General features: G+C 44.2%; 5 protein-coding genes across 5 annotated transcripts; 3 read left to right on the top strand and 2 right to left on the bottom strand.

Moving 5' to 3' along the window:
* Positions 1-114: 114 nt before the first annotated feature.
* Positions 115-2,188, bottom strand: L199_001123 (uncharacterized protein; the record flags this gene model as incomplete). Its single annotated transcript, XM_064886880.1, has 10 exons — positions 115-213; positions 385-655; positions 763-832; positions 945-1,075; positions 1,145-1,230; positions 1,299-1,375; positions 1,437-1,538; positions 1,677-1,778; positions 1,866-2,003; positions 2,065-2,188. 10 exons carry the CDS (start codon positions 2,186-2,188, stop codon positions 115-117), a joined length of 1,200 nt encoding a protein of 399 aa, XP_064742952.1.
* A 684-nt stretch (positions 2,189-2,872) lies between these two features.
* Positions 2,873-5,483, top strand: L199_001124 (uncharacterized protein; the record flags this gene model as incomplete). Its single annotated transcript, XM_064886881.1, has 4 exons — positions 2,873-4,223; positions 4,322-4,730; positions 4,850-4,976; positions 5,130-5,483. The coding sequence occupies 4 exons, from the start codon at positions 2,873-2,875 to the stop codon at positions 5,481-5,483; spliced, it is 2,241 nt and encodes a 746-aa protein (XP_064742953.1).
* A 365-nt stretch (positions 5,484-5,848) lies between these two features.
* On the top strand, positions 5,849-9,527 carry L199_001125 (uncharacterized protein; the record flags this gene model as incomplete). The annotated part of the gene is made up of 10 exons (XM_064886882.1): positions 5,849-6,027; positions 6,128-6,287; positions 6,364-6,808; positions 6,871-6,929; positions 6,989-7,084; positions 7,144-8,235; positions 8,375-8,551; positions 8,622-8,833; positions 8,909-9,022; positions 9,107-9,527. 10 exons carry the CDS (start codon positions 5,849-5,851, stop codon positions 9,525-9,527), a joined length of 2,955 nt encoding a protein of 984 aa, XP_064742954.1.
* A 227-nt stretch (positions 9,528-9,754) lies between these two features.
* On the bottom strand, positions 9,755-11,705 carry L199_001126 (uncharacterized protein; the record flags this gene model as incomplete). The annotated part of the gene is made up of 6 exons (XM_064886883.1): positions 9,755-10,660; positions 10,735-10,794; positions 10,854-10,988; positions 11,073-11,192; positions 11,272-11,535; positions 11,619-11,705. The coding sequence occupies 6 exons, from the start codon at positions 11,703-11,705 to the stop codon at positions 9,755-9,757; spliced, it is 1,572 nt and encodes a 523-aa protein (XP_064742955.1).
* Positions 11,706-12,754: 1,049 nt separating this feature from the next.
* L199_001127 (uncharacterized protein) lies at positions 12,755-19,926 on the top strand (the record flags this gene model as incomplete). The annotated part of the gene is made up of 12 exons (XM_064886884.1): positions 12,755-13,092; positions 13,162-13,784; positions 13,842-14,281; positions 14,334-15,610; positions 15,660-17,144; positions 17,202-17,417; positions 17,478-18,202; positions 18,269-18,383; positions 18,440-18,802; positions 18,888-19,128; positions 19,272-19,775; positions 19,840-19,926. 12 exons carry the CDS (start codon positions 12,755-12,757, stop codon positions 19,924-19,926), a joined length of 6,414 nt encoding a protein of 2,137 aa, XP_064742956.1.
* Positions 19,927-20,490: the final 564 nt, after the last annotated feature.

Genomic DNA, 20,490 nt, shown 5'->3' on the forward strand with positions numbered 1-20,490 from the left:
GATACCTATCTTTTTGTGAAAGAAACATGTTCGCAAGCTTCACTTTGAGATATTCATATACTGGATAATTCGGTGATCATACCAATACATGTTTATCGGCAGACTAGACTAAAATCAATCTGCTTTTGGTCTTGACTGTCTTTCTTTCGCTAATCTCTGGGCAGCATCTGGTTTAGGTCCATATTCCTTCATCGCATGATCCGCTCCTGCAATCTGATCGTGAAAATTTATAAGTACATTCAGCTTGCATATCCGGCTGAGAATTCGATCACAGCATTAAGCGATATTAAAGGGACAAATATGATCATGATTTTCACACATATCCTAATTTTTTCAATCTCTGAAGACATCTAAAACAGAGATAAGTGATATATCCTTACTCACACGTTGTATCAGATCCCTCGTCCAAGAAGGTACGACCCCCACCGAATCGTTAATCACCCTAGCTAGATTGGTGTAAAAAGGTAATCTGATGATCTTACTTTCCCTAGAATCTAAATTATCGATAATGACTTTAACGATTTGGTGAGATTGGAGTGGTGGGTAGAAGAAATTGAACAGACTAGAAGAGGGTAAAACGGTTTTGGAGAATAATGAGGTGGTAGAGATGAACGATGGTAGAAGGAGGGTAGTTCGGATATTGGGTGTTTTGTAACTATCACATATCAGACATGAGTATAATAACGTTTATTGATCTTATTCTATCACTTGTATCTATAGAGAGAAAAGGTGGTTAGTACTCTTGATGAAAAGTCGACTTACCGATTATCGAATTCGAACCTTAAAGATTGATTTAGACTTATCAAAGCGGCTTTACTAGCGCAGTAGTCGGCTACATCGATGCCGCAAGACATAAAGCAACAAGCAATCAACCTTCGGTCTAGCTTGGTTTTGCTGGTCTGTTAAAGCATAGCTTCAGAGAGAAAAAGGAGAAAAAAACCTACTCATTTGAGCAGCTCCCACTACGCCCATCACACTAGACATGGTAATTATATGACCATGATCCTGCCTCAGTAAAGACGGTAAGAATGCCTTCAATATCCAAAAATGAGCCAGGGTGTTGGACCCGAACGTACTATCATTCCAACCACAAAGAAGGTCAGCCTACAAGAAATCAGGAGAAGCGTTAAGCAGGGTTACTAACTCTATCACATCTCCTTCTGTTAGATCCAGTAATAATTTACCTTTGACTACTCCTGCGTTATTCACTATGATGGTTGGATCGCCGACCTGTCCATCGATAGAAGTCCAGATCAGCTAATCGACAAGGCTTTTGTAAGGTAGCTAATTCAACCCACCTCTTCCCTTACTTTCTCTGCTACCGCTTCAACAGATTTATAATCTGACACATCACATACGTACGTACATATGTTTTCTACACATCAAGGGATGTCAGCTCATTTCATCTCTGATCATTGAGAGGAGGAATGACTGACCATTGTCAGTTTCAAACTTTGGTGGATCCTTGGTAAGTACCACTACCGATACATTCCGCATTGCCAAGGTCTCAGCTAAGAGAGCACCAATCCCAGATCCGCCTGATAGATGAACAGGGTCAGCAGATATTTCTCATGCATGTACTTCCGTCAACAAGAGAACGAAGTCTGAATATTGATGATGTGCTTCCATTGTTTGAGATCGTAGATAAGACATCTCATACGTAGACTTCTACTCACCTCCCGTGATCAGTACAATCTGTTCATCCCATTTCAGTTTTTCAGGAGCGAACAACCATGTCCCACCAGATCTGTAGACTCTATCAATATGGTTCAATATACCTGTCCATCATACAAAACAGCACAATCCAGTCAGCTAATCGTCGTAATAGTCACGGCGGTATACTGAGGAAAGCAGAGCTGACTTACCGATAAAGCAGATGATCCCCGTCCAAATACATGATAAGATGAATGCCGGATGACCAGAATGGGTCTGAGAGAGGAATGTGATTGGCAAGAAGATTACGAAAAAGGGTGAGAATATCGTTGCGTTAAGTACTTTGATTACTACTCGCTCAGTGGATTAGCGGAATGCTTTTCGAAATGACAGAGGGGGCAGGTAACTTACCAATGTCAATATCAAAATTGTCGAATATCAGATGAGGCTCTCTTGAATCGGAAGGTGAAGATACATTGTCATTGTATCCAGAGTCCATGGGGCTTTGGGCTTCTTTCGTATCGAGCAAGGTCATTCTGATTGAGGAGGTGTTGGGGTTTGACTGCTTAATGTGAAGCAGTAGCCAGAAAGGGAGAGGAGAGGGATGGGATTGAGCGTAGGTTATATACCCATTCTTACTGTTTTTGTGTTCTCACTGGCCTGAACTGTTGCCTGGTGACCATCTGGTCCTTACAACGAGAACGTCGTTGAGTATCAGGTATCGCTAATTTCACGCTCAAATGCACAGACATCGAGTAAGTTATCGAATGATTCGCCTCCACACACATGCACCGGTACGCAAACCGTTCCTTGATCTTTCATTTCAATAGCCGTGCAATGACGGTTTGTAATGGTATTGGGATATGAGTTGTATTCGGAAGTAGACGGGCCGTAATCAGGGTAATAGACCATTAGCCTGGGAAAAATAAGGTTTATTTGGTTCATTATGTTGGATCCATTGTTAAATCCGCCCTGAGATAGAAGGATGCCATGCTTCTGCTTCGCGTCGAGCTCAATGTTTTTGGGATTTCAAGTGTGAGTGCGATAAGGGGGATACGACCGTCTTCACTGCTCATTTACTCCTCTCTACCAACATCGCGTTGTGTATCGCTCACGAGGTCTTCGTTCCGACATTTGACCGCTGGATTTTTGGGACGGATAGAGCTGCAGCTCCAATAGATCGTCGGTTGCAAGATACCGAACTGAAGTTCCGCTCGCGATGGAAGAGTATCACCCACCATCATCCTCCTCCTCCTCCTCCTCCTCCTCCTCCTCCTCCTCCTCCTCCTCACAGTCCACAACAACACTCGCTGCTCCCCAGCCGCCCCAACGCGTAATGAAGAGACGACGTCGTCGCGATTCTTCACATACACAATTCGACAATTCAACCATGCCTCAATACCTGCGCCAGCAGAAACCTTCACTCTCATCTACGTTCCTAATCCTCTCATGTATCCTCACCATTTTCCTTCCTCTCATATCAGCCGCACCGCCATGTGTCCGATTCGCAGATTACGACTCTATCAACCAGATGTTCATCGACGGAGGTCCGGGTACCAAGGTATTTCTCTGTCCGAGCAAGCTGTATCGTCTATCTGGTACGATCGTCTTCACCGCAGCAGACCAAGAACTAGCCACATACGGATACCCCACTGGCTCAGAAAGAGCCATATTACGTGTGGAGGGCAAACAGACTTCTACAGTCATACAGGGAGACTGTAGGCGATGTGCAAGAGTTGGTGTAAGGAGTTTGATCATTGATGGAAATAGGAAAAAACTAGGTAGGATAAAGAATATGGACGATGCGGCTGGATTAGTCATATTGGGAGGAAACGAAGGTCAATCAGTTAAAAATTGTTGGATCAAAAACCCCAGAGGGTTCACAGCGCTACATATAAGAGAAGGAGATAAGCTACAATGTACAGGTGCGATGATAGATAAAAACGAAATTGGTCCAGTAGGTGAAGAATATGATCCTGATCTGGATGGAGAAGATCCCGAAATTTCACCACTTGGTAGACCTTTGGCAGACGGTCTATCAATAGCGTGTAGGGATTCGTTCGTAAGGGACAATACATTTTACGACAATACGGACGCATCCATAGTCATTTATTGTTCGCCTGGTACTTTGGTTCTAGCAAATCACATAACTGCTAGAAGTCTATCGTCAATGGCTGGTATATTATTAGTAGATCAGACGCCGTTCGATGGTGATTATTCTGGTGTGGTGGTCAAGCAGAATATAATCGATGCCGCATCAAGATCAATCAGAGTAGGAATCGGAATAGGTTCGACAGTTTGGTCGGATGATACGGAGACGATATTAAAAGGAGGAGCAATATTGAACAATGGATTGAAAGGTAGATATATGGGATATGGAATTGCTGCGGCTGGCTTAGAAGGTTTCAAAGTTAAAGGAAATTGGGATGAAGCTCAACATCAAGGTCAAAAGTCCGCTAGATGCTTTGATGAACCGGTCAATCCTGACCCAATGCCTTTCTTGTATAATTTGGAAACGATCAAGGAATCGGAGTTTCAAGATGGATTTAAAGATCATGATTTCCAGTATGGTAAGTGGGCCTCATCATTTTACCTTGTTGCTGCTTTCGTTTTTTGTCGTTTAAACTTAACCTCCTGGGCCAAGCTGACATATCTTTCACCCGACTAGTGGTCTGTATCGATGGATTATACGATAAATCAAATCCCCCAAAACACGACTTACCTCCCTTACCCCATGATCTAGATAATGAAGAATCGAAGAAAGACATAGTACCACCTCAGAAGATCGACAAAGCAAACACTGAAAAGAAGGATACTGCAACGAGTGATGATGGTGCAAATGAGGAAGAAGAAGAAGACAGGTCTCCGGATATAGCTGAACCTTCAAAAGATGGATTTTCGACAGGATCAGAAGTGATGGACGATATACTCACGCATTCACAGCAGAGGATGTTGGAGGCTATAGATCATTTGCATAGAAGGGTGGATATACTCGCCAGTAATGTTGATAAGTCCGATAAAGATAAGAATAGAAAGAAGTCGAAGGTTGTAGGGGACAGTCTGGATCCTGCTATCTCGTGAGTGAAACGGGTTCATATCGAGCTCATGACCAAAGACAATCAGTATGCTGAGAATTGCGTTCTGATACGGAATTGAGTTTGTCGAGCGTAAGCTGATATATTAATGCTTTTGTCAGCACGCACCTCGAGAAATTGCAAAGAAGAGTGGAACACCTGGAAACTTCCCAGAAGAATTTACTGGAATCGGCTATAGCTATGAGATCGTCTATACAGTCTTGGGATCAAGAAATGGCCACAATAGGGGTGAGTGGTCTTGAGTTCACAATCTTAGACATATCTCTCTAAGCCCTTCTTCCGCACGATGACGATTTTTCACATATGTGCTGTCTCCCTTCCATCCACTTGCTTTCTCACACCTATAAAAAACATGTCATGATACTAATGGATTGATTGTAGGAATGGCAATACGATATCCTTCTTGACGTCCGACACAAACTTGACCTCCATTCTTCCCATTCCGACGCTGAATCAGGATATGTCCGTCCGCTAGGTGACGAGGCCGAGGAAGCGGGGATGATGAATGAGATCAACTCGCCTAGGGTGGATCATACTCACCCTTCGATCAACAGGGATAATATAAGGGATTTATCGAATAAGCAGAGATTGTCTCAGACGGATAGGAAGAACGGTTGGAATGGAAGTTTGGGTTGGTGGCTGAAGGTAATCTTGCTACAGGGTATAATAGGGATTGGGTTATGGTTATTGAGAGGATGGTGGAAAGGGAGGAGAGTACATGGTAAGATATTGTAGATGTAGATGGTGATGGACAGTTGGTAGATCATGATTTGAAAGTGCTTGAAGACCATAGAAGGAAGAAGATGATCATACATATACATATACATATACATATACATATGCATATCAATATACGTATACATTTACATTGAGACCCAGATGAGCGTGATAGATGTGATAGGTAGCCTTGTCGATGGGTGATCGTTGAGCGGGTTCATTTCACCTCCTCGGTTGCTCATATGCCGAACGAAATCAAACGCGTACTTGGTCGATCGGTCATGTTCCCGCTTACATCTTTTTCAACTTCGATTTCACTCTCGCATCGCTAACCTTCTTTTTTCCTGCCAGCACAGTGTCGCAGCATGCGTTGAGAGCGCAGCATGTCGACTTCAACCATACCGCGTCTAGCTCAACAGCTCGTCAGTGTAGTAGTCCCGGAGTTAGGGGATGATCGAGTCGGTACATCCAGTTTGACCAGTCGGATAGTCAGAGAGATCAGAGCGGATGTTCAAGGAGGTGCGAGGAAGGAATGGGAGGACGTCAGACATGCTATACAGGGGTATGTCTGTCTCATCCAAAGCTGACAAATTCCTTGAGAGCGAACATGTATTTACTTTCATTTGGTTGTGATTGCTAATTATACGAGGTGGATCCCGCAGATTATCGCGAACAGCTAAAGTACGTATCCAAGAAGATCTCGCAGAAGCCTTGGAGGAAAATCTCAAAGCGTTAGAGAGATGTCGCGAGAAGGGGAAGGGGAGCTGGGAAGGGGATGAACAGATGAAGATCAGTAATTTACCTCAATATGTCCATCTATTAGTAAGTACTATCAACCTTCCATCTTTGTTCTTTCGCACGAAGATCGTTTCTGACTGTAAATGATGGAATGACTTAGCTGAACCTTTCCGATAAACCTACTTTGCAAACCCTTGAATTCGCATATTCCTATTTACAGCGATCTACCCCATCAGGACCAACAGCAGATCAAATATTGTACAAGGAAATCATGGATTGTGAACCATTTGATCCTGGTGAAATATGGGATGAAGAAGTCTTATCGGGCTGGACAGATTCTGAAAATGAATATGACGGGGATTACCTGTTTGAAAATTCAGACTCTGAGGGTAGTCCCGAAGAGGATTATGTGAAGACGCCTAGCTCAGCAGCTATTCGAGCGCAACGCAGGAGGGATGATGAGAATAGGAGAAAACGGCTAGAAGAAGATAGAAGGGAGGAGGCTTTGGAGGTGGTTAGAGGGTTGAAAAATGGGTATTGGAATAGACCTGGAATGATTCATGTAATTAAGAAAGGGTCATACGGATGGAGGGATCTTGTCACTCGTACGTTTCGCTATTCATTTCAAACACTGGACATAGCATCACTGATGCTGATGTCTTTATAGAGTCAAGCACTGCCTCGTTAGCTGCAAAAGCAGTTCAGAATAGACCAATGACCGATAAAGTAAGTCACTCCTCAACCTGATCGAGCTATTCCGATGAGATCTAATCTATCGACGATAGGCTATAACTTCGACTCAGCTGCAGCGAGAGATACTATTCGCTCTTTCCGGACGACCAGGAGTTGTATTTCAATTCTCAGACAAAGGTATTTGCTCTGTAAGTCATCGTCTACCTTACTCTTCCCATTGCTTTTCACTGACTTTGCAATGTATCAGGTTATACCAAATCATCCACAAGTCAATCATCTGTCTTCAGGCAGCTTGGGTGACGTTCTCGTCGCCTTCCAAAAATATGCGAATCAAGCTGCTTCGATCAGGAGATTCATCCTGGAGACCCTTCAGCCGAATCAAATATGTTCAACCAATCGCTCAAATCAAACTTACAACAAGCCAAAAGGACCCAATAAGACCCAGCAAGCGTTCGCAGGAGTTTGTCATACTATATTATCAGATTTTGATTTATGGTTATCCGAATTGGAATGCTCTTTCATACAGGGCATTCATAAAGCTTCGACATCATTCCAAGTAGACGGGTCTTCATCAGCTTCGACACCCTCTTCGCTCCTTCTAGCACTTGACAGACGTTATTCGGTGATTCTAGACTCACTGGCATCGTTCATACCTCATTCCAACAATTCAACGATCCTCCTAAACCTCATTCTCACAACTATCAATACGTTCGGTCATTCTGCATTCAACGAGCAATTCAGTACCCTATATGATATCTTCATACATACTGCTAAACCTGTATGGGAAATGCTAAGGGTATGGATCCAACACGGTATGCCCATCCCCTCATCATTCACCGAAGAGGCGTATACGACCTCGATCGATGAAGGGACTGAACGAGCATTGGAAGATGAGTTCTTTATCAAAAAAGATAGAGATGTCAGCTGGGCCGATGAGGATTTCTACGAATGTGGGTATGTAGTCGATGAACATGGATGGCCTGAATGGATAGGAGAGGAATTAGGTGAGATGATCTTAGGAGCTGGAAAAGCTAGAGGATTGTTGCAGAGTTTATTGGGTGGGATGGGTACGGTGGAGGATTGGCAGGATCTAGGAGAGTTGTTGCGATCGGACTTGCCTTCCCCGGATGAAGGACGTTCCAAAAGGCCAGAAGGAGTGAATGTAGTCGAGAAGATATCAGGTTATTTGATGCCGATATGTCAATTGCTTCAGTTCCACCTTAGAAGGGTACTTGATGAAGAATGTGGATTGGAGGATCATCTTGATGCGATCGAGGGAGTGATGTATCATGGAGGGCATGATGTTTTGGATGATTGGAGTAAAGTCTTGTTTGATAAGGTGAGTCCATCAATTGTCATATACATACATCGTCGAGGATTCGAATGGGATTTTCCCTTAGGTTGAAGTTTCTCTGGTTGGCTCTTAACCTGTTGTAACTCACACTTGCAAATTGCATGAGCTAACCTTTTATTTCAAGGTGTCTGCCAACGCAAAATGGACAGATTTCCAGACACTTAACAGCACGTTCCGAGATATCGTCGAGGAGAAGCAGGCTGGATGGATGAACCCCGCTGCTATACGTATACGAACTATTCGATCGTCAGGTGCGCTCGTAGGACCAAGAGCCTTAGAGATACTTCGAGTCAATTATGAGGTATGCCGATTCGTTTGTTCTGCTCACTTATATATTGGACGTGATGGCTGATCCTTTTTCGGTGGGATAGGTTCCATTCCCTCTATCACAAATATTCTCATCGACATCGATCGAATTACGAGCAGAGGTGTTTACTTTCCTTCTGCAATTGCGCATGGCGCGATACCTCTTGATTCAAACCAAGGAACATGATCGAGAGCTCATTGCTAAGAGGTCATACGATGGGGAAAAGGATATTAGGGCAATGTTGATGATGAGGCAAAAGCTATCATGGTTCATCGAGTCAGCCATCTCATATAATCATTGTGTTGCAGAGACTGAGAGTGGCTAGCTAATTTGTCGACCTGCTTATTGTAGTACTGTCTACATCTGGCTTACTGACCGCATCATAGAAGTGCAGAACACAGACTTCAGAAGAAAGTTGAGTGAGATGACAAGTCTGAAATCGATGATCTCACTAGAGTTGCAACAGTGAGTGTACGAACTGCAATATCGTCTTGATCGTTGATTGGGATGTTAACCTTACATCGAACTTGGTGGTACTCGGTATTGCAGTACTCGAAAAATGCGAAATTACGCTTTCCTTCATCCATCAACTTCCGAGATATACGAGAATATCCAGAATATATTCGATCTAACTCATATCCTATCGGAATGCTATACATCATACATGGTACAAACACCTTCTAAGTATAGTCCCCTAGAGGCATTTGTGACACGTAGGAGACCGCGGAACAGACGAAAGAAAAAGATACATGACATCTCGTCAGATGAAGATGATGAAGGTGAAGTAGTCATAGAAGCTTCGATATCTTTCGTTGAGCTCAGTTTTGGTGACAGGATGAACAAGATGGATAGAGATTTGGATGATCTTGTTAGACAGATCAGGGAAGGAATTGATATGCTTGCGATGGGGTCGGAAGGGGAGGAGGATGGTTGGAGTATGTTGGCGTTTGCTTTGGAAGAATGGAAATGACTTAAGGTCTTATGAAAATTATAATTTTACCTGATACTGTTGTTGTATCTTTAACCGCACGCATGCGAAATATGTATGTATATCAATATATGATACGTAACCATCTTCGTTGGGCGCAAAAAGGGTAACATTTCATATGGTATAAAGGTATCAAATGGTATCTAAAATCACAGTATAATCAAATCTAACAAGTCAAGTAATCCTATTCAACTAAGATAAGATCTTTCTTACAAGATATGATTTAAACCGTTTGTACCTTTGAGTATGTTATTGTTGTCACCTTTTCCAGCACCCAGTAAATCACCTACTTGAGGGACGATATCTAAACCTTCAGGGAAAGAACCATCTTTGTTTAACCCCAAACCATCAACACCACTTAATCCACCAAGGTTCTTCTTATTCAATAGACCATGATGTCCAGCGTAGGAAGGTATAAATTCACCATAGATCCTTCTACCGTCTTTAGTATAGGTGTATGGAGCATATCCATCATTTTCGAGCCCATCGATATTTACTGCTGCATTAACTTCAGCAAGTATATCTGAGGTTTCACCGAACGGAATAACTTGTCCATTTGTTGTTCGGTAATATCCCGGTCCACCCGTGGGTTGGTGGTGGGGTTTGTCCAACACTGATCCAAGGGACGAAAGGACGTTGAGATTGTTTGAACCATTACCTAAAATATCCCTTTTCAATCCCAATCCTAATGGACCATTTTGGTTTCCATTGAGATAATGGGGATAGTTGGTACCGTAATAAGGTTCATCATCGATATTAACCTGCGCATCAATCTCAGCTAAAGTGTTGTCGATGACTGGCACGTATTCAGGTTGGACATATCCATTAGGGTAATAAGTATTGACATATTTCGTTCGATCGTCCCCGCCACCTCGGAGAAGGTCAAGACCTCTTTTTTTGGTAATTGAGTGATCAAGAAGCTGGGTGATTGTTCGGGTGGCACCATCTAACTCGTTGCCATCTGGTGCATTGTGGAGTAAACCGTTTCGCCTGCTAAGGTGGTCGACGTCGACTATAGCATCTGCATCGACGATGTCGCCTGTGGGAAGGACGGCGTGACGGGTGGGAAGGCCTGGAGCGCAGTCGTAACAATCTTCATAACCTGTGAGAGTCTCCTGTGATGAAATGACAGCAAGATTAGATGTGTATTGATCGGATGTGTGGGATGACATGAGCATTCTGGACTCACGAGTACATCTGAGACCAGACCGTTGGAAGTGGCGTATCGCTTGGCGATGTTGAGATCGGCCTGATCCAGACGGATGTTAGCTTGAGAGCATTCAAGTATGAAAGTGCCAACATGCTTACCAAAACGCAGAGATTGTTCTGCCAGAAACCTTGTTTACCATTTACCCAACATGGATCATTAGCATTGGCGAATGGTACAGCGGTGGGCAATCTGGCCGATCCATCAGTAACATCGGCGATGACGTTGAGATCGATCTGGAAATCCATTGCAAATGTTATCAGCTGAAATCTTGTCGCATACAGTACGATACGCCCCATATTTGGATGGTAGACACTCACAAGATCACATAATCCATCTTGAGTGAAATAACCTCTTCTGCCATCCAACCAACACTCTTGTCCTCTTTGATATCCAAATGGAATGAAATCTTTCTTTTGCAAATCGATATCAAGGTTTGCCTGCGTACCAGTATATATGAAATCAATATTGAACCAAAAGAGCTATTTTGACATTGGGAGAGAGGATCCTGAAACTTACAAGAACACAAATTGCATCTTGCCAGAAACCAGGTTGACCATTCAACGTACAAGGTTGACCTTGTTGTACGTAACCTGTTCGATAAGGAGTAGCATGAACGTATCGGCCGTTCGGTAATTGGCTGATATCAAGTGCAGCAAGTACACAGATATTGTCATCGCTTAGGATGCCTTGAAGACCATCTTGCCAGCATGGAGTTTGGTGAGAGAAGATGGTATCGGTCCCGGGGTGATTATAAAATCGAGAAGCGAGTTGTTCAGATTGCTATTTCCGACCCAACCAACCATATCAAATGAAAATTAGCTTTTTCCAACGGTTTTTGTTTCAAGGTGAGGGAGGGGACACACCTTTACAGCTGGCATAGGTAAAGGTGCCGCTTGAACAAGGGTAGAGAGGATGGAAAAGAGAATAGAAGTAGATGTAAGAGTGAACATCTTGTTTTTATTCGTTGATTGTTTTTGAATCTGGTTGAAAACAATGGGAAGGTCTAGTCTCAAAATGAAAGTGAAAAAAAAAAGAGTGATAGTGCTCTGTCGAAGAGAAAGTAAAAGTAAAAGTCAGAAAATCAGAGCACCCGGCTAGAATGTGATAAATATAAAGAAAGATGAGCGAAAAGTGAATGTAAAATGTAAAATGTAAAAATTGGAAGAGCGAAGAATGAAGTAAAAGTAAACTAAGACTGAAGTGAAGTGAAGAATGAAGAAATGGGAAGACAGATATTATCGAGAGCGGTTTTTATATCTTCACACCTCGTATAACTCTCAAAGAAGGAATGTTAGTTCAGGACAGGTATGGCCTAGATGGGCTTATTGAGATCTCGACTGGTTTAGTCAATTGTTGAAGCTTCATTCAGATTCCATATTTGGATTGCATAGGAGGCTTATTAAGATAGTACCTGTTGTTGGTCGATCCATTTTGAGTAGCTCTAGATAATAGTTCACACGCCAAATGACTCACAAAATACTGATGGGTATATTGTTTACATCGGATAGATGGATTCGAAACGATTTAGAAGTCAACAACCAAATCTAGGTGTTTCGGTTATGTCGAGATATGGATTGATGAGCGGTTTTCATTGTCCGTCAGTCGAACATCTTGTTATCCTACATGTCAGTGATGTGAGCTTTACATCATCTGATCTTGCATGACTCGACACCTGTATAGCTGTGGATGTTGATGTACGGGAGAAGAGATGGTGCAACGTTCTAACTTTCAGTTGACGAAAGGTCCGAATTCAACAGATGATTGCGTCAGTCATCGGTCGTCGGTTGACCCACTTGGTCGCTGCTTCCGACGGAAACTTCAGTGATCCAATCCCAAATTCAAACTGTTTGCTCGATGTTGTGACCATCTATCGCTCCCACTTTCATCACTGTGTTACTACTGCACTTAGCCTTACTCCTTTATCTACCAGATTAGTCGACAGTCGAGTACAACACAAGCATTTGAATCACTTCGAATGGTTTATATACAGATATAAGCAATGTCGGACGACCCAATCCTCGCTAAAGAGGTGGGGGCCGTTTTGAAATCGCGAGCAGCGAGTCAAGAGAAACCATCAGATAGCGATCTATTACCAGTCTATCGATACCTCGTTCCTACTTCCACTTCAACCTCCAGTGAACAGAAGGAAACACACTGGTTTTGCGACAAGGCGAAATCTGCCCTACACAGGGAATCGGCTACATACCTCATCTTCTTGTTTGCTTTTCAAAGGCAAGGAACTTCGAAAGCATGGGTTGATAGGTTGGAAGAGATTCTGTTGGGGTGTGAAGGATGTGCGAGAGCCTTTGGGGGAGCAAGACGGACACTGGGATCGAAGTGAGTTCACTTCACTTTCTTGCGTTGATGTGACATGAGAGCGAGTCTAGGCTTATACCTGATGCGCAGATATCTATCCAAATGGCCACCTCATGTCAGAATCAACTTTTTCGCAGCTGTTGATCGATGGCAATCAGCTCTAATCCTCAATCATGTTGGAGATGCTACTAAAACAGCTTATGGATCCTCCTCTTCGTCCATACCAACCCTGTACACCCTCGATCGTCCAGTTATCCAGCTTTTATTGGGCGAACCATCCCTGCTCAATGATCATAATGATACCGGAATATCCTCCTTGGTTGACGAAGCTGTTTCTTCCACTTCGACTTCATCCTCAATAACGTCCATGGGACTTTCACCTCTATTGATCAAATTGCTCTCTTCACCTAACGAAGGCCGAAAGAAATGGGCGTTGTCACAACTCCCACCAGCCTCTCGCCGACCTGTATCTTTTAGCGATTGGTGTTCGCTGGGCATCGGGTATGAGATCCAAGAACTGTATAACGGAAAAGTAGAAATAGATGAAGGGGACAGATGGAAGATGGTGGAAGCACTTCTGAGAGACAGGGTATTACACGATCAAACGATAGAAAAGGGTTTACTGGGTGGTCAGTTGGAAGAAGATCCAAAGGGAAGAAAAGGACGAGGATTGATGTCTGCTCTCAGCACGTTACTCGGAAGTGATGTACCTTGTAAGTTCAAAATTGGCATCTGCATGCCATGAATGTAATATTGATGTTTGGTGGTAGACTTTCCTGAGCTATTATCTTGCTTTTCTACCCTGCTTGAAATCAGTCCCAATAGACATATCTGGTCATTTGATCCATCTCCCGAACTCCCTCACACCCTCTTCTCGGAAATTCGCTCAAATCCTGCTTTCCAAGTTCTTCTCGAACGACACTATTCAGATGTCCCTGATACCGTAGATCTGACTGTAAACGACGCATTTACAAGAATAGATAAGGGAAAAGGGAAGAAGAAGGAGAGCAATGGTCCGATAGATTGGACAAGCGATTTCTTAGTCTCTTTGGTTGATGCTGAGAAAACTTCGGCAACAATGAAGGATGAACAGAAGCCAGGCGGATTCTCAGAAGCTTTAGCGATTACCATGAACTTCGCCTTCCAGGAGATGCAACATACTCGTCTATCAGGAGGTCTTAGAGCGGCTGCCGCATCGGCTGGCTGCGAGGTGAGTTTGGACACAACAGTTGATGGGGGTAGCTAGCTAACTACGCATGCAGGCCTTGATGAAGGTATACCAAGCTCTATCCACCGATGACGTCGCCCTTGCTATCGTCCTCAACTCAACGATCGATCTTCATTCGACTTTCATCACAACAGTAGCCCTTCGACACAAGAATCACCCTCTTCCCGTATGGTCACATGCACGTAGTTCCGCCTGTAACCTCATCGCCACATGTTTTATATCAGACGGGGAGTCTGCCATACGGAGCGTTTTAGCTATGGCGACCGCTTCACATACTGAGAAGAAGCGATTGCAGAAGAAAAAGCGTAGTAAAGGGGATGTTCCACCTGCGACCCGCATCGAGCGTTTACCGCATGCTTCTATCAAGAAAGAACTATGGAGCATGGCGTATGAAGCACTGTCTCCGACGGACGTATCTGGAGCTGCCATCATACTCAAGTCCATCGCCCCTTTTGCTCATCTAGAGGTTATAGATAGGCAGAATTCATGGAAGTATGAGGGTCTTGAGGAGGTGTTGAAAAAGGAAGAATGGGTGGACGCCATACGATCTGTCAATACAACAATCAGAGGAAGTCGAGAATCTTTCCCAAGAGCAATTGAATCATTGGCTATGCAAGCAAATCCCGATATCGTCAAATCGCTCTGGGCACAAGAGGGCGTACCGAGAGCCGTCACTATACTACTATTGTCACCCGATGATGAGGTCCATACACCCATCATCACGCTAATCCAACAATCTTTTGAAGATGTCGATGATCGAGCGGATTGTTTTCGAGCTTTACTTCAACAGTATCCAGATATGGCGATGGATGGATTGACAGAGTTCTTACGCACGTTCATCCAAACCGCCAGTATTACGCCTGAATCATGCTCGCTGGCCAAATGGCTGGTCCGATGTTTTCACGATGTGTTAGAGGCTTTATGCACTGGTTCTGGATCATCCGAAGCTCTTTTGCAAACTACCGATTTCTTAAGCAGTTTTGCTGAAGGCAAAAGTATGCCCAAACGTATAGAAGAATTATGGCACCTTATGACCACCTCTCTAGCCCTCATCTTCAAGCGGACCTTGGATTGGGCACCGCTGTTCGAGAATGAAGTCATGATAGATTGGATGCGAGATGCTCTAATTTTTGGCAGACAGATGACATATCACATCAGAGCGTTTGAGGGAGCTGTGCTGGGACAGTCTGGAAGCTGGAAGCTAGAAGAAGGGTCATCATCACCAGTCAAGGTCACCTCGGTTGGGAAGAAGATGACGAGACAGCTTGAGATGATCTTGACGGACCTGATACTCTGGTTGAGACTTACGGAGTAAGTCAAATACATCAGTATGTAAGGCTGTACTGATGCTAGTCGATAGCGTCGAAACGCTTTTCCAGACGCACCAGCTCATCAAGACAATCCTCGGTCGGATCGCTCGATCTTCCACCGACCTTTCCAGAAACCCATCACTCGAGAAAACGTTACAAGAAATAGATAAATTCTGTCGAAAAGCATCACGAAGTTATACGAGTCGGTTGACCGACGATCGATTATCCGAGTTATCTGACCTGTTAGCACCATTCAATCTGGCCGATACAGATGAGATCCAATTCGTCAAGCAAGTATCTGCTGGTACGGCAACTCCGGAACCCGAAGCTTCGAAACCGAAAGCCAAACCTGTCATGCGCAATGCTTTCGAGGAAATGATGAAGGCTTCCGGTAAAACACCTCCAGCGAAAGAGAAGCCTAAATCAGTCGCGCCAGCACCAAAGAGCAGCGACGTTGACGACTTCGATGACGACTTCCTCAGTAATCTCTCAGCCACAGACTTGGACATCATCGAGAAGCGAGCGAAGATTTCTGCCAAAGATGGAAAATCAACGATCTCACGAGGATCCGCGCCACCCAAGCTATCTACATCTGCTCGACCCCAGATACCCTCCAACAAACTTCATGTCAACCTCACGCACAAACCTGTGCCTGTACCCAAGACTGCCACCTCATTCACATCAAAGTTCATGCGAGAAATGAAGATGCAACACAACCAATCCGTCTCGGAAAGGAAGAGAACAGAAATCGGTGGTGTTGTACCAAGACTTCCTGCTGCTTCAGCTTTGGGTACTGGTCTTGGTGCATATACCGGATCAAGACCTAAAGTGGTAGAACCAGTTGATAGTGGATCCAGTGCATCCGAATCGTCCGAAGACGAGAAAGGAGCTATGACCAATCTGGTAGCCAAGCAGAGACCCTTACCACAGATCAAACCAGTCGAGAAGAGATCCATCAAGATTATTGGTTCCGACACCAATGAGATACTACGTCGTAATGAAGAAAGAAGAGCTCGTGCTCATGCGACTAAAATGAGATTGAAACCCGATCTCAATCCTCTCTATCGATATGTACTATCATGGAATCCGGATCATTCAGGTTCGATCGCACCTCACGGACCGAAATATGCCAATGAATTATCAAACATGAGAAATGTCCCTACAACATTCGGTAGTGCAAAACAGTATGAACAAGTCATGCTTCCGTTGTACCTTCAGGAATTGTGGTCTCAATGCAACAAAGAAGGATCGAATACCACTGGATTGCCAGTTCCCGTAGAAGTCTCATCGAGGCAGTACGAAGATGATTTTATCGAAATTGACTTGACTGTCGTAGGACCAGGTGGGGATTTCTTCGTTAATGAAACGGATGTAGTTACTCTTCGACAACCTGGAAATCCAAATGCCATCTTCGCCAAAGTTCAAGCTTATAAGAGGAAACCCAAAGAAATCGCGATCAAGATCAAGATATTGGCTAGTATGGATCAGAAAGAGTTGTCGGGAAGATCGAAGTGGCAACTGAAGAAACATCTATCGTAAGTCGATACGTACCTCTTGTACATGCTATATACTAATATATGTTCCGTGAACAGGCTCAGCACTGCCGTTCGAGAATTTGCGGCTCTGAAAGGGTTCCCGTTCTACGATTCATCTCTGTTGCAAGATGCTTTAGCTGGTCGGACCGCACCAATGCCTAAACTAGCTCTTGATGATATCGAAGACGCAATGAAATCGTATGATGTCAATGAACCACAAGCCAGGGCTATATTGGGCGCATCACATGTCAAAGGGTTTGCGCTTATCCAAGGGTAAGTCATACGTCTGATATGATAACTGAATATTCTGTTTACGTCATATTATTTGTATAGTCCTCCTGGTACAGGTAAGACCAAAACCATTAGTGGTCTAGTGGGCAAATGGATGTCTGAGCGAAGGACTCCGATGTCAATTGATGGTCGGCCTCCACCCAAGCTCAAGCTTTTAGTCTGTGCCCCTTCCAATGCAGCCATCGACGAAGTTTGTAAACGTCTAATCCTGGGTGTACCGGGCTCTGAAGGTAGTCGACTGAATCCCACCATAGTCCGAATTGGTATCGATGCATCAGTGAACATAGCCGTCAAGGATGTCTCGCTTGATAGTTTGGTAGAAGCTAGAGTGAACGTTGAGACAGTTGGAAAAGATGGTGGGAGCGAATACTCCAGAATCCAAGGTGAACTAGATTCGGTCAAACAGCAGATCAAAGAGAAGCAAGAACAGCTCCGTTTAGTCCAAAGCCATGATGAGAAACGTAAGATCGTCGAAACTGAATATCAAGCTTTGGTCACCAGGCGTACTCAGCTTGGTCAAGCATCCTCAAGAGCTAAAGATGCTGCTCGTGATGCAACTAGACATTTGGATGGTGCTAGACGAGCAGCTAAGGAGCAGATCCTGAATGAAGCGGACATTATCTGCGCTACTTTGTCTGGAGCAGGGCAAGATACTCTTTCTGCGCATACATTCGAGACTGTCATCATCGATGAAGCTGCTCAGGCTATAGAGATGAGTTGTTTGATCCCCTTGAAATATGGCTGTAAGAGGTGTATCATGGTAGGAGGTGAGTCAAGCGGTTATCATGTAGCCAGACAAGGTTAGCCGCTGACGGATATCTATTTGCGAGTAGACCCTAACCAATTACCGCCTACGACCTTCAGTGTGGAAGCAGATAGATATCATTACAACGAATCACTCTTCGTTCGAATGACCAAACACGATTCTTCCCAAGTATCTCTCCTGAGGTAAGTACCAACCGAAACTACAAATTCTACGAAATGGTGCTGACCTTTGAATGCAGTATTCAATACCGAATGCACCCTTATATATCCGAATTGCCATCCAAAGTCTTCTATAATGGCCAATTGAAGGACGGCCCTGACATGGCCAAAAAAACAGCTGCGATATGGCATCAACGTAATGTTTTTGGACCATATAGGTTCTTCAATGTGAATGGAAATGAAATCAAAGCTGGTACCTCCACAAAAAACACTGAAGAAGCCCTAGCTGCTGTTGATCTTTATAGAAGACTGAATTCGGATTTCGGCATGAAGATCGATTTGACAATGAGAATAGGTGTGATCTCGATGTATAAAGAACAATTGTGGGAATTGAAAAGAAAGTTTACGGAAACGTTTGGATCTCAGATATTGGAGACTATCGAGTGAGTCATATCACATCCGTACTCACCTAACTCGTTTCTTGAGTCAAAAACAGATCTAGGCGCAGACTGACCTCCAATTATACAGCTTCAACACTGTCGATGGTTTCCAAGGTCAAGAGAAGGATATTATCATTCTATCATGCGTTCGTTCCGGTCCTAACATACGTACAATTGGTTTCTTGAAGGATGCGAGACGTATGAACGTCGCTTTGACTCGTGCCAAGAGCTCTTTGTTCGTTTTTGGGAATGGACCAACCCTGGAGAGGAGTGATGAGAGATGGAAGATCATTATTGGGGATGCGAGGGAGAGAGGTTTCTATATCAATGTGAGTCAACCCACCTCTATGACTTCTTACATCAGCTTTCCCCATGCACTGCATCCAATCCCAATATACTGGGCTCGATCCCCTACCGTCCATTCTGGTTCAGATTCCGTTAGAACCCATCACTGATTGTTTGCTGCACATAGTATACTTCTTCTACTTTCGGTCCAGAAGCTCTTGATCCTCCACCAGCCAAGAAAAAGAAGAAGGATCGTCTATCAGATGGAAAGTCAAGATCTGTCTCAACTATACCGCCTTCCCCTGACAGCTTATTGCCACCCAAGGCACTCGCGGCCGAGATGAACGTCATCAAGAGGAAAGCAAGCATGGATGGTGTCAAAGAAGAAAAGAAGAGGAAAGTTTCAGATTCTCCAGAATTTGAATCAGGCAATGTGCCTCCATCAAAGCAACCAATTCCGACCGCTCCACGATCGGTCCCTGTACCTGTTCCATTGTCGAAGCCTGGTATTACTAATGGTCATGGCGTATCATCAGACTCGAAGGCTATGTCAACTGGTCCCCGTCCTCGACATAACGTTGCCAATGGTATGCCCACTGCCCCTTCGCGACCTCCCCAACCTACAGGTCCGCCTCCGCCCCCGCCGCCTCAACGGCCTCCAGAGGACGTTTTATTCATCAAGAAGAAGAAAGTAAGTATCCAGTTGATTCGAACCTTCTACAAGCTTTGCTTACGTTCTCGTTCCTGCTCCGTAGAAACCCAATCGACCTGGTAATACCGGTCCTAGTACGGGCACAAACGTCCGTGCAGCAATGAATGAACGATACGGTGGCCGGCCGTAAGGGGTGCTATCGCAAACAGCCACCTTTTCATCAGATATCATCACATTATCAGCATAGTCACCTCGACAAAACAAATTCAACGCATAACACATATGAAATATCATCGCTTAGCATTTTCGCCACTTCACATGTCAATGTACTGTATATCCATCAAACGGCTAACAGATCTGCTTTCTGATTTCTCAGATGGAATGTCACCTGAACTTCCCTGGAACCCTAAGTCGGAACGCTTGTCCATAAAGCGATGCTTACGTGTATTCAGTCGGGTGCTATTCCCAGGAGACTGCCAATGCGTGTTCTCGCGCGGTTACATTCACTCAATGACGGCTTGCTCACGTATAAGCACGTTCTCGCTTCGAATCATCGGATCTTTGGTGTTGGGCTTTAGAGTGGCTAGAGAAACATACGAGACATACGGATACTAGCCCTAAAGGCAAGAAATAAATTTACGTCGTACTACAGTCAGACAGACATGTGGTAAACAACAAGCGAATCCATTTAGCATCAACCTTATCAAGAAACTGAATCAGAACGTGCTTCCAAAATATGACCAAGGAACCAATT

The sequence above is a fragment of the Kwoniella botswanensis genome, chromosome 1 (assembly GCF_036426115.1).
Source record: "Kwoniella botswanensis chromosome 1, complete sequence".
NCBI lineage: Eukaryota > Fungi > Basidiomycota > Tremellomycetes > Tremellales > Cryptococcaceae > Kwoniella > Kwoniella botswanensis.